This window comes from Arachis ipaensis, chromosome B6, assembly GCF_059453495.1.
Source record: "Arachis ipaensis isolate K30076 ecotype BB chromosome B6, ASM5945349v1, whole genome shotgun sequence".
Classification (NCBI taxonomy): Eukaryota; Viridiplantae; Streptophyta; class Magnoliopsida; order Fabales; family Fabaceae; genus Arachis; species Arachis ipaensis.
The window spans coordinates 42,172,723-42,185,618 of NC_142441.1; the positions used below are offsets into that span (position 1 = coordinate 42,172,723).

The following is a 12,896-nucleotide window of genomic DNA, read 5'->3' on the forward strand; positions in this document are numbered from 1 at the left end:
TCAACAATGCAAGGGCATTCTAGAGCTCTCTGAGCTTTCACCTCATCTAGTCTACAACAACATCAACAATAAGCAAACGTAAGAGTACTGGAAAACAAACGGAAGAAACTACAGACCAGAATTATAAAACAAAGTTTATAAGATCTGACAGAAAGCTTTTCTACAAATTGCATACCAACACATTAATTGGGTATTAGTTAGAATTATTGTATCAATTCCTAAGGCTATCCTGTACAAAATTAATCACAGAACAAGAATTTTTGGTCTAAAACCGCCAGATTCACTCTTAATGGTTCAGAACTGTTGGCCTGATTAATTAAAAACAAGATTAAATTGTAGGTTCAAAGTGGTGTCCAGGTCTAAATACCAAATCCATAGGCTAGCTCATTTCAGGCAGCATTTAGAATGAACATAAAATTGCACCATATGAAAATAGAATGCCAAATGAAGGCAAAATCCAAGCTCTTATGCTGATCAAACAAAGAAATTAGATCAAAAACCTCATTCAAGCATTTTAACAAGCATGAGATATGCAAATTATGTGCAGAATATAGTTCAGTATTCATGGCAGTATTAACAGACACAGTAGGTACAGGTTATACACAGCAACATTCCCAGTTTCAGAAAAATCTAAACAATCAGCCATCATTAATCAGCATTCAATCCTCAAAACAAAAGTCATCTAGCCTATAACCACCTAGTTACTAAAGCAAAATCAAAAGGCAGAATTAAAAAGCAGTAGTAAAAACGAAACAGAAAGTAAAGGAAGCAGGGCAGGGACAGGGATGAAAGGGAAACCTGCGTTGTTGAAGAGAGGAGAAGACGAAAGGAAGTGAGGGCGACGTGGGGAGGGCCGCAACGGCACAGGGGTCTGTCACTACTGGGTGCTGCTCGCCGGAACGGAAGGAGATGCGGCTAGGGCTGGCTCGGTGACTGGGAAGAGAAGAAGAAGGAAATGTAGAACAGAGAGAAGAGGGAAAAAGAAAGAGAGAAATGGAGGAGCGAGCGACGGCGGTGTGGTTGTCGCCGGCGGCGCCGGGGTGGATGGTTGGTGGGGAAGGTGGGTTGGTTGCGGCGGCAGAAGGGGAGAGATGAGAGGATGTTGCAACGCGATGAGGGTTTTTGCGTTTTCAGTTTTCACATTTTCAATTTTTGAGTTTGGAAGATTGAATTGAAGTTAGTGATGTGAATAAACCAGTTTTTATTTGGTTTAAAACTAAACTGAACCATAAAAACTGGTTTTTAATAAACTGGTTTTTATAAAAAACTATGGTTTCAGTTCAGTTTTTTATTTAAAAAAACTAGTTTATTTAAAACAGTTTCAATTTAGTTTCAGTTCAGTTCAGTCAAACCAGTTTTTTTGCACACCCCTACCCATACCCTTGTAGCTACTCCATTTGCTTAGTTGCCACTAACTACCTCCCGTGTTATTCTTTCTCTAATTTCCTAAATTTTTTTTTTTTTTGCAAATAGAAGAAGAATTCGGTTGTCACTCCACTACCAGTGTCTAGTTGTCTTAAGCTTCCCAGCTAGTCTAAACATAGGTAAACCCCTAATGCCTAGCCCAAGTATGCTTAATTAATTCTACCACATCTTCATTCTCACACCATCTTTCTTGAAATTGGAATCTTCTCTTCATTTTCCTCACCTCCCTATCAGAATCAATAAGGAGTGGTTTGTGATCCGAACCCATTTCTTCCAGGTGCATAACATAGCCATTTGAAAATTCTGCCCTCCATTGCATTGACACTAGCACTCTATCCAACTGTTCTTTGATAAAATTGTCACCAAATTGTCTATTCGACCATGCGAATTTATCACATTCGTAACCTAAATCCATCGGTCCTCCTTTATTAATAAAGTCATTAAAACTTCTTATAAATGATGCTGATTTAAGTCTACCCCTTTCCTTCTCATGGTGAGCTTTAATAGCATTAAAGTCTCCCATAATCATAATTTGGTCTCCACCATTCTCAATCAGTTGTAGTAGCTAGCTTTGAGTATTATTCCTCCCTAATAGCTTTATTCGTGCGCAAATAGACCGCTAAAACCTTCCACCTTAGGTTACTTTGCTGAATCTCTAATTCAAAGTGAATCAGAAAATTCTCCTGGTTTAAAATCTGAATACCCACTCTCTCCTTCCATGCCAATGCTAAACCTCCAGATTGATCAATACGATCTACCGTGTAGACTAATTTAAATACTACTCTCCTTAGAACTCTGTCCACATTCAAGGTGCTGTTGTTACTTTTGCACAAGAACAACACCTCAGGAAAATGGGATTTATTAATCCCTTGAATGTTGTGAACTGTCAGGAATTTTTTCAAACTCTGATAGTTCCACGACAGCATCTTCATACCTCCTTGGGTGCCCAATCTTGGGTGACACCCTCCCCCATTGTATCTGTCTTACCGTCCTTCAAACGCTACTTTTTGGTTGTTGAATTTTCTTCCACCTTTGTAGTAATTCATTTAGCACTTGTCACAGGTTTGTAATTTTGCCCTCTCCTAGTTAATATTCACTTTCACCTTCCATTCCCACCACTGAAGATGGTCTAGCTTAAGTGTTAAGAGCACTTTTTAATACCCGGTATATATAATTGATGTCATTGTAGAATTAATAGTTTAAGTAAGTAAATTTCTCTGCTTCTCTTCCTATGGCATTGTCTTATTGCACCTTGCTTATTGGTGTTAATTTAAGTGTTCTTTATAAAATTTGAGAGCTTTGTTGGAATTCCATTGTTTAAAAATAAGTTTGAACTTTAGAATTAATTTTGCATCAGTAGTTTTTTAGACATAACCGATAAAAAATGGTGGAATGCATTGGGTTCTTGTGCAATTTGGAGATATTGATTCATTAACTATGTTTCTTTCAGTACTTCTTTATTTGAACCACTAAGCTTTGATGCAACTTCATCGAAACTATTTTTAATCTTTTATATGTAACTTTGAAATCATGCAGTCTTATAATGAGCTATCATGAAGGCAGGCATGCTCAGATATAACATAACTTTCAAATTATAACTAATGAGTACCCAAATTATTAAACACAATATTTCTATGCTAATACTTTGGACTAAAGATTTTACCATCCATAATGACTTGCAAATAATAAAGTTAGATTTTGAATTAAATTAGGTTTAATTACTCTGTTGGTCCCTATAGTTTCGCGAAATTTTCAATTAGGTCCCTATACTTTTTTTTTCCTTTTAATTGAGTCCTTGCACCAAATTTTTTTTAATTGGGTCCCTACACTTTTTTTTCCTTTTATTTAGGTCCCTATATTAATTTCTTTTTTTTAGTTGGGTCCCTATAAAATTAAGCCAATTACTACTAAGAATGACTTAATTGAAAAAAAAATTAGTGTAGGAACTCAATTAAAAAGAAAAAAGTATAGAGACCTAATTGAAAATTTCACGAAACTATAGGAACGAACGGAATAATTAAACCATTAAATTACTCCAAATATGTTTACATTTATTAACAAAGGAAGCCTACTACTACTACTATACTACAGTACAATTCATTTAGGAATGATATACACAAGCATTCTTTTTTCTTTTCTTTTCTTTTTTTTTCCTACAGAAATACATACTTAAATATAACACCATCTCAAATCCTATGAATAGGGAACTTGAGATTTTAGCTCCAAAACACAATTTCCATTGATTGCATCATGCATACTGAAACTGTTGGGTCTTATTTTATATTTTCTTCTCGAGACATCCATCACAGTGCTCAACTTATCGGCTCCAGCTTGCTAACTAATATAACTGAATTTGGTTGAATTAAATGTTAGCTTATTGCTCCAGTTTGGTCAACTAGTGTTCTAACTTGTTCTTCACACAAAGCCTTTGATATGTTCTCAAGCTCCAATATATTGAAAACCACAACTGTGCAAGTAAATGGGGAAAAATATTATCAAATATATTTAATGAAATGAAAGGTCCACCTTATGTTACTTCAGTAACTATTACTCCCTTCATTCCATAAATCAATGTTATATGGAGAAAGTAACAATTAACATAATTAAGGCACAAACAAGTATATCGCAATAGCAATGTATTGACTCTTCACAATAATAAAATTCAGGCACTAAAGCCTACAAAGTAGACCAAAATATACTAATCAGGAATAGCATTTTCCTCACAAAATGTCAATGCTGTCATGTCCATAGGAGTGACTTCTCTTGATACCAGCTCCCTGAAGGATAAAAGGCATAAATAAGATAAAACAGCATATTTTGATATCTTGAACTGTAATAAAAGAACTAATTGTTCTACAAATTACATAATACAGATTTATTCATCACAAAATTGTAATATCCTGGCAAGTGACAACTCAACGAAGGTGAAGAATGGGTTTATGCAAATTGCCAATAGCAAATGGGACAAAACGTATACAAATAGTTGTTTGGTGCAGTTAACCTTACCCAATTTGGTATGTAGTACATCTTTCTAATCCTGTTGCAGCTACCCATGCATCCTCACAGAAGAAATTCCGACCTCCAACAACAATGGCGGCCTGAAAGATCACATGGAAAGAAGCAGGCCTCGGCAAAACTGAGAAAAGTAGCAGAATACTAGATTTCGAAGGACAATAATGATTTGCTCTAGTACCTCAACACCAAGGCGGGAGGCTATTGCAACTTCTCTTGAGATTGACATAGCTACCTGGAAATTAGCTTAAAAAACAAATGGTATGAGTTTCATCATAAAGCACAGATAGTTACTATAAAAAAATCATAAGGGTGGAGATAGTGATCAGACCTCTACATCAAATAATAACTTAACATTCCATAATATGTTTTACTTTTGAGACACATCAAACTGGTGATTCCAACTTTTCAAATTGTAATGTCAGATGATGCTACAACTACAATGATATTATGGCATATAGCCATATATGTTCTGCTTCTATTTGATGTTGACTGTTATTCCTTAATGTTCTTATACCTCAATAACTCCTGATCAAACACATCACCTGCTTCTATTACATTTGAACAAACATACAATCGAGTAAAGTAACAGGAAAAAATATTTATCAACCGTAAAAACTCATTTAGCATCATAGATGGGATGCTGACCCATCATATTCTACTACTAACCCTAGTTCTTTAAAATTTATTTTCAAGTTTCATGTTTCTTTCGGCTTAGAATTTTGTGTTTCAAGATTTGGGAGAATTTTTAGGTGGAGGATGTTCCTTACTTTAAAGATTTTACCAGCTTATATAATTTCTCTACTTTACATAATCTGCCCAAGAGAAACCTTTCATTCTATTCAAAAAAATTATTTGAGATGGAACTTTCACTTTATTAGAGACACGAGAATTAGAGAATGTGCCTTTTTAATTCATTTGTCAATGTTCTTGTTCATTTTCCATTAAAAATAAGGATTTAGCTAAAGAGAACCCTACGAGCATTGGCTAAGAGAGTTAAAATAAAAACTTTTGACACTTCCAATGTATTACCAATTCAATCAATGCATTGGGAACTTAAAAAATTTGTGTGTTCTATTAAAAATATACTTAATTAGTACTCTTAGGTCACTTGTTAGCAAGACTTAAAAAAAAACAAAATCTTTCCATTAGGAAACCTCTAATTGAAGGAATAGACATCTTCCTATTGTTGCAGAGAACCAAAAGGGAGACAATGAGGATTACATCAAATTTGAAACAAGAGTATACAAAGTAAATCCCAAGCAAAATGTATAAATATTCAAGGATTAGCGATGAACATGAAATATTAATATTTTTCTAAAAAATAAAACAATTAAGTTTTAGAAAAATATCAGAGAGAAAGATAAATTAGTTTAAGTACAGGGAAGAATGTGAAAAATAGATAGAAGCATATCAATCTCGACTTGGAACCACATAGAAACCCCGATACCTGAAATCGGAAAGTATACTGTAAAAAGTCAAGCATGTCAGCATTCCTGATAGAAGAAGTGAAGGCTTCCCTAGGCAACTCTGGCAAGCAAGAAAAATATCTTAAGGCCAACACTGCTGCTTGAACCTAGTAAAAAAATTTCTTTAGGTAATAAACAGACATGAATTCACAAATAATGGCGATTTAGAACAAAGAAAATCAACCACCTCAGGGAAAGAAACAATAGCATTTGTTGAAGATGCAGCATCTAAGGGAATGATGTTATAAGCTATCAAATCCTCTGTTAACGCAGAATCTGATTCCATGACCCGCTTGAGCTGCAACAGAAAGAAAGCAATTGAAGGAAAGCTCAAAATCTAGGAAATATTTCATTCTGATTGAAATAGACAGTTTTGGAGTGCATAAAATGCTTCCAAAAGTCAAACCAAGATAGTCTCTGTGTTAACTGCAATACCTTGGTAGCCAACTCCATGTTAAACCAATTACGCACATTTATTTATTTAGTTATATAAAATATTTCATGAAGAAATAAGTGAAATGTGATCATGAAGGATCAACTATCAACCTAAAAAGAAACAGTGAAAACTGAAACCAAGGCTAAACCTAAACCTTTCTGTTATTCTTCACTTTTAAAGTATTGGATGCATCTTACTTAAAGCAAAAACCCGTTTCCTCTTCACAGTCTTGCGCTCCAACCTGTATAAGAAAAAAAAGCAAAATTGAGGAAAACAGCTACAATCAATACAAAATAATTCAAGTGATAAAATTAAAGCCACGATAGATAGCAAAGATGTTTTTGAAGTTTCAGTGACCAAGTATTATGTAGTGCCTAATCAATCATTTTGGATAAACAATAAAATATTCGTATTATGTAGTGCCTAATCAATCATTTTGGATAAACAATAAAATATTCTTAGAGGGAAGAAATAGATGTACGAAATAGGAAAATTTTAGCATCTATTTGGTGTAAAGCTCATGATCTTTGCAGAGGATTTTCCCTTTCAAACATGTTGAGAGATTAGAAAGCTACGCGTTATAGATAAATCTTTTGCTTTGTTTTGATTTTCTATAGTGTATGCAGTGTACTAGCTGCCCCATGTGATTCGATCCGGATTACAAGGATACCAGATTCACAGTCAAAATACTATTCTTCATGAACAATAATTATGACATATACCTCTAAGTTACATTTATTGTGCTATTCCGGTAATAGAAGATCACATAAAATAAAATATAAAACATATTTTCACAAATTTAATAGTGGCCAAAGTTGGATACAGTTTCCTTAAACAACCTTTTGAAACCAAAGCAACCTGTGTCATATATGTTCAACTTTCTTCTCATGTGTAAGATTAGAGACATGAATGACTTCCAAATTCAATTTTGAGAGGACTTGCAGGACTGTATATATCTTCATTAGTTTATTTTGAACAGTCCTGCACATCCTAAACTTTTCTCATCGATTTGGACATGTTAGATTAAAAGATTAAAATTAAAATTTTGAAATGAAGGATGGACTGATGCAACAAGAAACATTACTTTGAAGCTGCATTTTTCTTCAACATCAGCAACAGTTTCTAAAAGCTAGCATTTTATGAAGCTGTATTATCATCAATGGCTAAATCAAACAACATTTGAATCTAATATTGCCAAAATGAGCACAGAATAACGGAAGTTTTCCAAACTGAGCACAGAATAAGGAAGTTTTCCAAAATGCCTATATTCCTGATTCCTGAGTTTCCTGTGATCATCCTTACTCAGGTTAGATATGGAACTATGCATAAATTATATATATTCATTTATTCAATGATATGGTACCATTGAACTGATCACTTAAAAATGCAATAATACCTTAACTGAATCTTGTACTGCCCTTGGATATGGGGTTAAATCATCCTTGGCAGCAATGAGGAGGCATGAAATTCTATAGCTAGTGAGTTCTCCTTGTCTTGCAACCTACTCAAGCATATCTCTGGATTTCTTCCATGAATGTTCATTTGAGCTGGAAATCATAAAGAAAAGAGCAAAACATATGAAGAATAAATAAAGATGATATCCTCTGCATAATGCTGCATAGTGATGTCATAGTTACCATTTACTACACTGGTATGGCAGAAGAGATTGGTGGTAATGGCTCCCGGATGAAGAAAATTTGCAGTAATGTTAGCTCCATCTTCCTGACAACGAAGAAACAAGGAATATTATAGATTATTGCAGACAGTTAACATGGCAAAAGAATAGCACAATTGGAGTCACATTACAGAGAAAGAAAGGTTCTAAAATGAGAAGTAAAGAAAAAAATGAGAAAGAAAGCAAATAAAATGATTACAAAAATAGGCTCCAGAAAAGATGTAAAGTTTGAGGCATTTTAATAAAAAAAATTGAGCATGATTTTTGATAAACCATTATTTTATGATTTATATTGTGTTTAATTGAGTGATTTTATCAAGTCTTTACCTACTTATTCATATAGATTACATGAATTTTATAATTCCTTCCTAGTATTGTTTATGGTTAAAAACTTGCTTCCTAGAAATCTTTAATTAGTACATTTTAACTCTCCTTTATCCCATTCGATGTCGTGATCCGTGTGCTAAGTGTTTCAGGCTTCATAGGGCAGGAATGGCTCGAAGAATGGAGAGGAAGCTTGCAAAATTGGAAGGAACACAAGAAACCAAGGAGATGACTAGCGAACACTGACGCGACCGCATGGCTCACGCGATCGCGCGAAATGAAGAAATCGCAGCGACGCGAATGTGTGCCTGACGCAAATGCGTGGATTGGAGTCTGCATGAATGACGCGAACGCATGGACGATGAGAACGCGTGACAAGAAAAATCGCTGAATGACGCGAACGCGTAGACGACGCGTACGCGTGACCTGCGCGATCTGCAAAAATAACAGAATACGCTGGGGGCAATTTCGGGCCGCGTTTTGACCTAGTTTTTGGCCCAGAAACACAGACTAAAGCTAGAGAACATGCAGAGACTCAATACACATCCACATACATTCAGATAGATTAATATTAGGATTATTTTTTTAGTTTTAGATCTGAATCTAGATTAGCTTTACATTGATAGTTTATGCTTTCGCTTTGGATTTTGGATGCTGAGGAGTCATTACCTCCGTGAAGACATCACTTTAGTTTGTTTCCATATTCCTTTACTCTTATTAGTTGCTCATTGACCCTATTCAAATAAGTATGTTGCATTTTGGATTTATTAATATATGGAGTTACTTTTACTTTTAATTAATTTCAATTCTCTATTTTATTTTATTTAATTTATTATATCTTCTTATATTCTTATGAGCATTAAATCCATGTCAATAGAGTAAATTTCCTACTTGACATGGGGGGTTGATTAAGAGGAGACACTTGAGTTGGAATGCTCAAATGCTTAGTTAAATGGACGTTGTTGGCTAATTCTGTACCTACTAATGCTAGTTGGCTAATTCTGTACCTACTAACACTAGACCTTCCCAAGGGAGATGACTAGGATTTGCGGGTAAGAGTTAGCTCAATCACTTGACTTTCCTTTATTTAGTAAGGGTTAACTAAGTGAAAACAACAACCTCTTTACACTACACTTGAGAAGATTCCAACAAGGATAGAACTTCCAATTAATCATTCCCCCCAGTCAAGGCCTTTTAATATTAATAATAATTCTTAGTTTTATTGCTTTAATTTACAATAATTTTAATTACTCATTATCCAACTCAAATCTTCTGGAAAATTTCTGATTAATAAATTAGCACTCTTTCCTGAAACTCGTTGGGAGACGACCTGGGACTCATACTCCCAGTATTTTTAATTCTAAAATTTGTGACAACCCTTTTTAAATTGAGAAGGCGGATTTTAGCTGGTTGAGAACTGTACTTGCAATGCATCTCGTTTATTAATTTCTTAACTGGTCAATTTCCGCCACCATCAATTTTCATTATATATATATGAAGCAAGTAAAGCAACTTTTTGTACATACAAAGAAGATAAATGAGTAACAATGAGTCATAGCCTCAGAGCTCGTGATAAAAATAATAAAGTTAATATATGACCCTTTTAAAAAATACTACAGTGAACAGACAAAATCAATGTAATAAGAAGTAAACTGAATGGAAACTGAACAGGCACTGATGAAAAGCTCAACCAATTCAACACTACTCAAAATATTTTGAGAGAAACTAGAGATAACCGTAGCCAGCTAAAGTGTTGCATTGTTCTTGTTCTTATTATTATTATTATTATTATTATTATTATTATTATTATTATTATTATTATTATGACTTTGTTAACTGTTTTTACCAAACAACATAAATTACATCACCGTATACAAGAAGCAGAAAAGTTTGCACCTTGAGACATCTTGCGAGTTCATTAGCATGTAACATGTTGGCTAGCTTTGATTGCCCATATGCATGCCAGCTGTTGTAACTATACACAAAAAGGCAGAAACAATTAAATAAACATAATTATCAAGTTGATCAAACTATAGGAATCATGTACTCATGTTTGATTCCACAAACATTTAAAGTGAGCTATCATCTTCACCATACACAAGGAAGCAAGCATATCACATGCATCAAAATTCTATCAGCAGGTCCTGTTTTCAGCACCATTGGAATGGAAAATGTATATGGTGGATACTTCAATGATGATGTCTTCATTGGAAACTATATTTTCTATCTTTATGCCACCAATATTTAGTATTATATAAATTTACTATTTCATAAAAAGGTATTATTGCTGAATTGCATACGGCAATGAGATTAAGTCTCCTGCATAATACTTCTCAATAAATTCCTCTTTCAGAAAACATAGAAAGAGACAGATAAAAAATGACTTGATATAATTTTAATTCAGGTTCTATATTATCTTGATTCGTCATTAATTTTGTCAAAACAAATTCTTTCAGAATATGAAAAACAGTGAGCCTCTGAGGAGTGATTAACAATTCTTCCTTCTTTCTTACTTTCACACGATGTCTTCTTCATAGTATCTAACAAAAGATTTGTCAATAGAAAGTGACCTGTGGAATAAAAAACAATGGATTAGTTTCATCTTACGAAAATATTAGCATGCCGAAAAATTTATATTTTTGGGGGAAGGTTGAAGTGATGTCACCAACTCACAGAGACATCAATTGAATTTCATTTAGAAGACTTCCTAGGGCTTTCAAACAAAAAACAGAGCAGTTCCAATTTTTCATATACCTAAGTGATTTGTGGCAAATTGCAGCTCAATGTTGTCCTTCGATAGCATGAAGGGGCATGCCATAATTTCTGCATTGTTTCTTAAAATCACAAGGAAAACAATCCAAAAGACATTACTACTGCATATTCTTGAATGATCAGGATTAAGAGAGACCAAATGGAGAACATACTAAATACTAAATACATTCGAAGAAGAGAGGAAGACTAACTACTAAATACATTCGAAGAAGAGAGGATGTCCTTTTTTCTTACATGAGGATGTTCAAAGGAAGACCAGAGGAATTAAACTCTGATGCAAATTTCTTGACAGACTCGAATGAACTGAGATCCAACTCCATGGCATCAACTTTAGCAAAGGGAATCTCTTTAAGAATTGATTCTTTTACATCTTTAGCAGCAGCCAAGTTTCCGATCCCCATAACTACGTGGACACCGCGCAGAGCAAGAACACGTGTAGTTTCAGCCCCAATTCCACTGGTTGCTCCTGTTATCATATAATAACAGTAGCGTGATCCAAGAATATTATACTTATCACATCAAATTTGTGAAATTCAAGTTAAAAGCTTGCAAATAAAACCTCAAGTCCATGCATGTCTGACACAATAATGGAGGTTATTAAAGTCGATTTAGGAATTTGCAAGCTAACTCGATAAAATGATAAAGTTAGATATAACAGCATAGGGAGAGGGTACCTGTGAGAGGCCAGAGGCATTGATGCCTTGGGTACCTGTGACGATGGTAGTAAGCCCGGTCATATTACACATGAAAGGAACAGGAGAATTCGTTAGAACTCACCAAATCATGAAGCAGCTTCTGATTGCGCGAAGGAAGCTGACGGCGAGCCTCGAAGCAAGAAGACGACGAGCCCCAGGACCCGCTGCTGGTGACGAAGAGCGCAACGGAGGCGCGCGACTGTGTGCAAGACAATGACGAGACAGAGAGCAACAACGACGACCAGTCTCGAAGACAAGAAAAGGGACGACGACCTTGATTACGAGACCGAAGACGAGAGAGAGCTTGAGTGCGACGCCATAGTGAGACATATGAGAGAGATCGAGCTTGAGAAGGGGAAGAACGATGAAAGAATAATTTTGATTTTTTTTCTCAGATATGTTTTTGTTTTGTTCTTTAAATTATTTGAAAATATAAAATTAGGATTAGTTAAATTCTGAAATTTGATTAATTTAAAAGGATATTTTTGTCTAATCGAATAGAGTAAGGATGTTTAAGATTTTTTATAAAATTAAATAAACAAATATTTTTTATTTTTATTTAATTTAAAGGGTATTTTAGTAAAAGTGATGATATAATATATATTTAAAAAAAATTAAATGCTGATGTAAAAAATAAATTTCATATGACTTATTATTATTGATCCATATTTTAAATGTATGGATACGTATAAATTTATCATCGTATCGAAGTAATCACCAATATTTATTGGTAACGTTTTAGCATTAATGTTTTGGTAATATATAATAGCCAAAAATTAAGATTGTGTTATGAAGCAGACTTGTGATGTCAAATAAAATAATATTGGAGCCTGGTGGAGCCTGCCCTAGAAATCGACGATTCCAATTGGAAGCTAATATCTAAGTGGTCCTTTACGTGTGTTGTAGTTGTAGTTCATGCTTTTATTTTCAAGTTGTTGAGACAAAGCTATATGTGCAAGCAAAGAGAGAACGAAATTGAAGTTCATGCTATTTGAACATTCAAAAATATATAGACACGTGACACATGTGAGTTTGTACAATAATAGACATAGACAATTCAAAAATGAAAAGAGAAATCAAATACCCAA

The 12,896-nt window shown here is 34.2% G+C and overlaps 1 protein-coding gene across 1 annotated transcript; it reads right to left on the reverse strand.

Moving 5' to 3' along the window:
- Positions 1-4,123: 4,123 nt before the first annotated feature.
- LOC107646774 (uncharacterized) lies at positions 4,124-11,850 on the reverse strand. Its single transcript, XM_016350932.2, has 14 exons — positions 11,823-11,850; positions 11,348-11,579; positions 11,096-11,175; positions 10,761-10,911; positions 10,238-10,319; positions 7,918-8,064; positions 7,739-7,843; positions 7,166-7,200; positions 6,553-6,583; positions 6,094-6,204; positions 5,888-6,013; positions 4,619-4,672; positions 4,432-4,523; positions 4,124-4,202 (listed from the first exon to the last, which is right to left on the reverse strand). Exons 1-14 carry the CDS (start codon positions 11,848-11,850, stop codon positions 4,124-4,126), a joined length of 1,353 nt encoding a protein of 450 aa, XP_016206418.2.
- Between the last annotated feature and the right edge of the window lie 1,046 nt (positions 11,851-12,896).

Excerpts from the sequence above, each read along its gene's own strand:
- LOC107646774 (XM_016350932.2), bottom strand. The coding sequence starts at position 11,850 with ATGACCGGGCTTACTACCATCGTCACAG. Across the intron at positions 10,912-11,095 it reads ATTTGCCACAAATCACTTAG|GTCACTTTCTATTGACAAAT; the intron begins GTATATGAAAAA and ends TTTATTCCACAG. Across the intron at positions 6,205-6,552 it reads AGACTGTGAAGAGGAAACGG|CTCAAGCGGGTCATGGAATC; the intron begins GTTTTTGCTTTA and ends TTTCTGTTGCAG.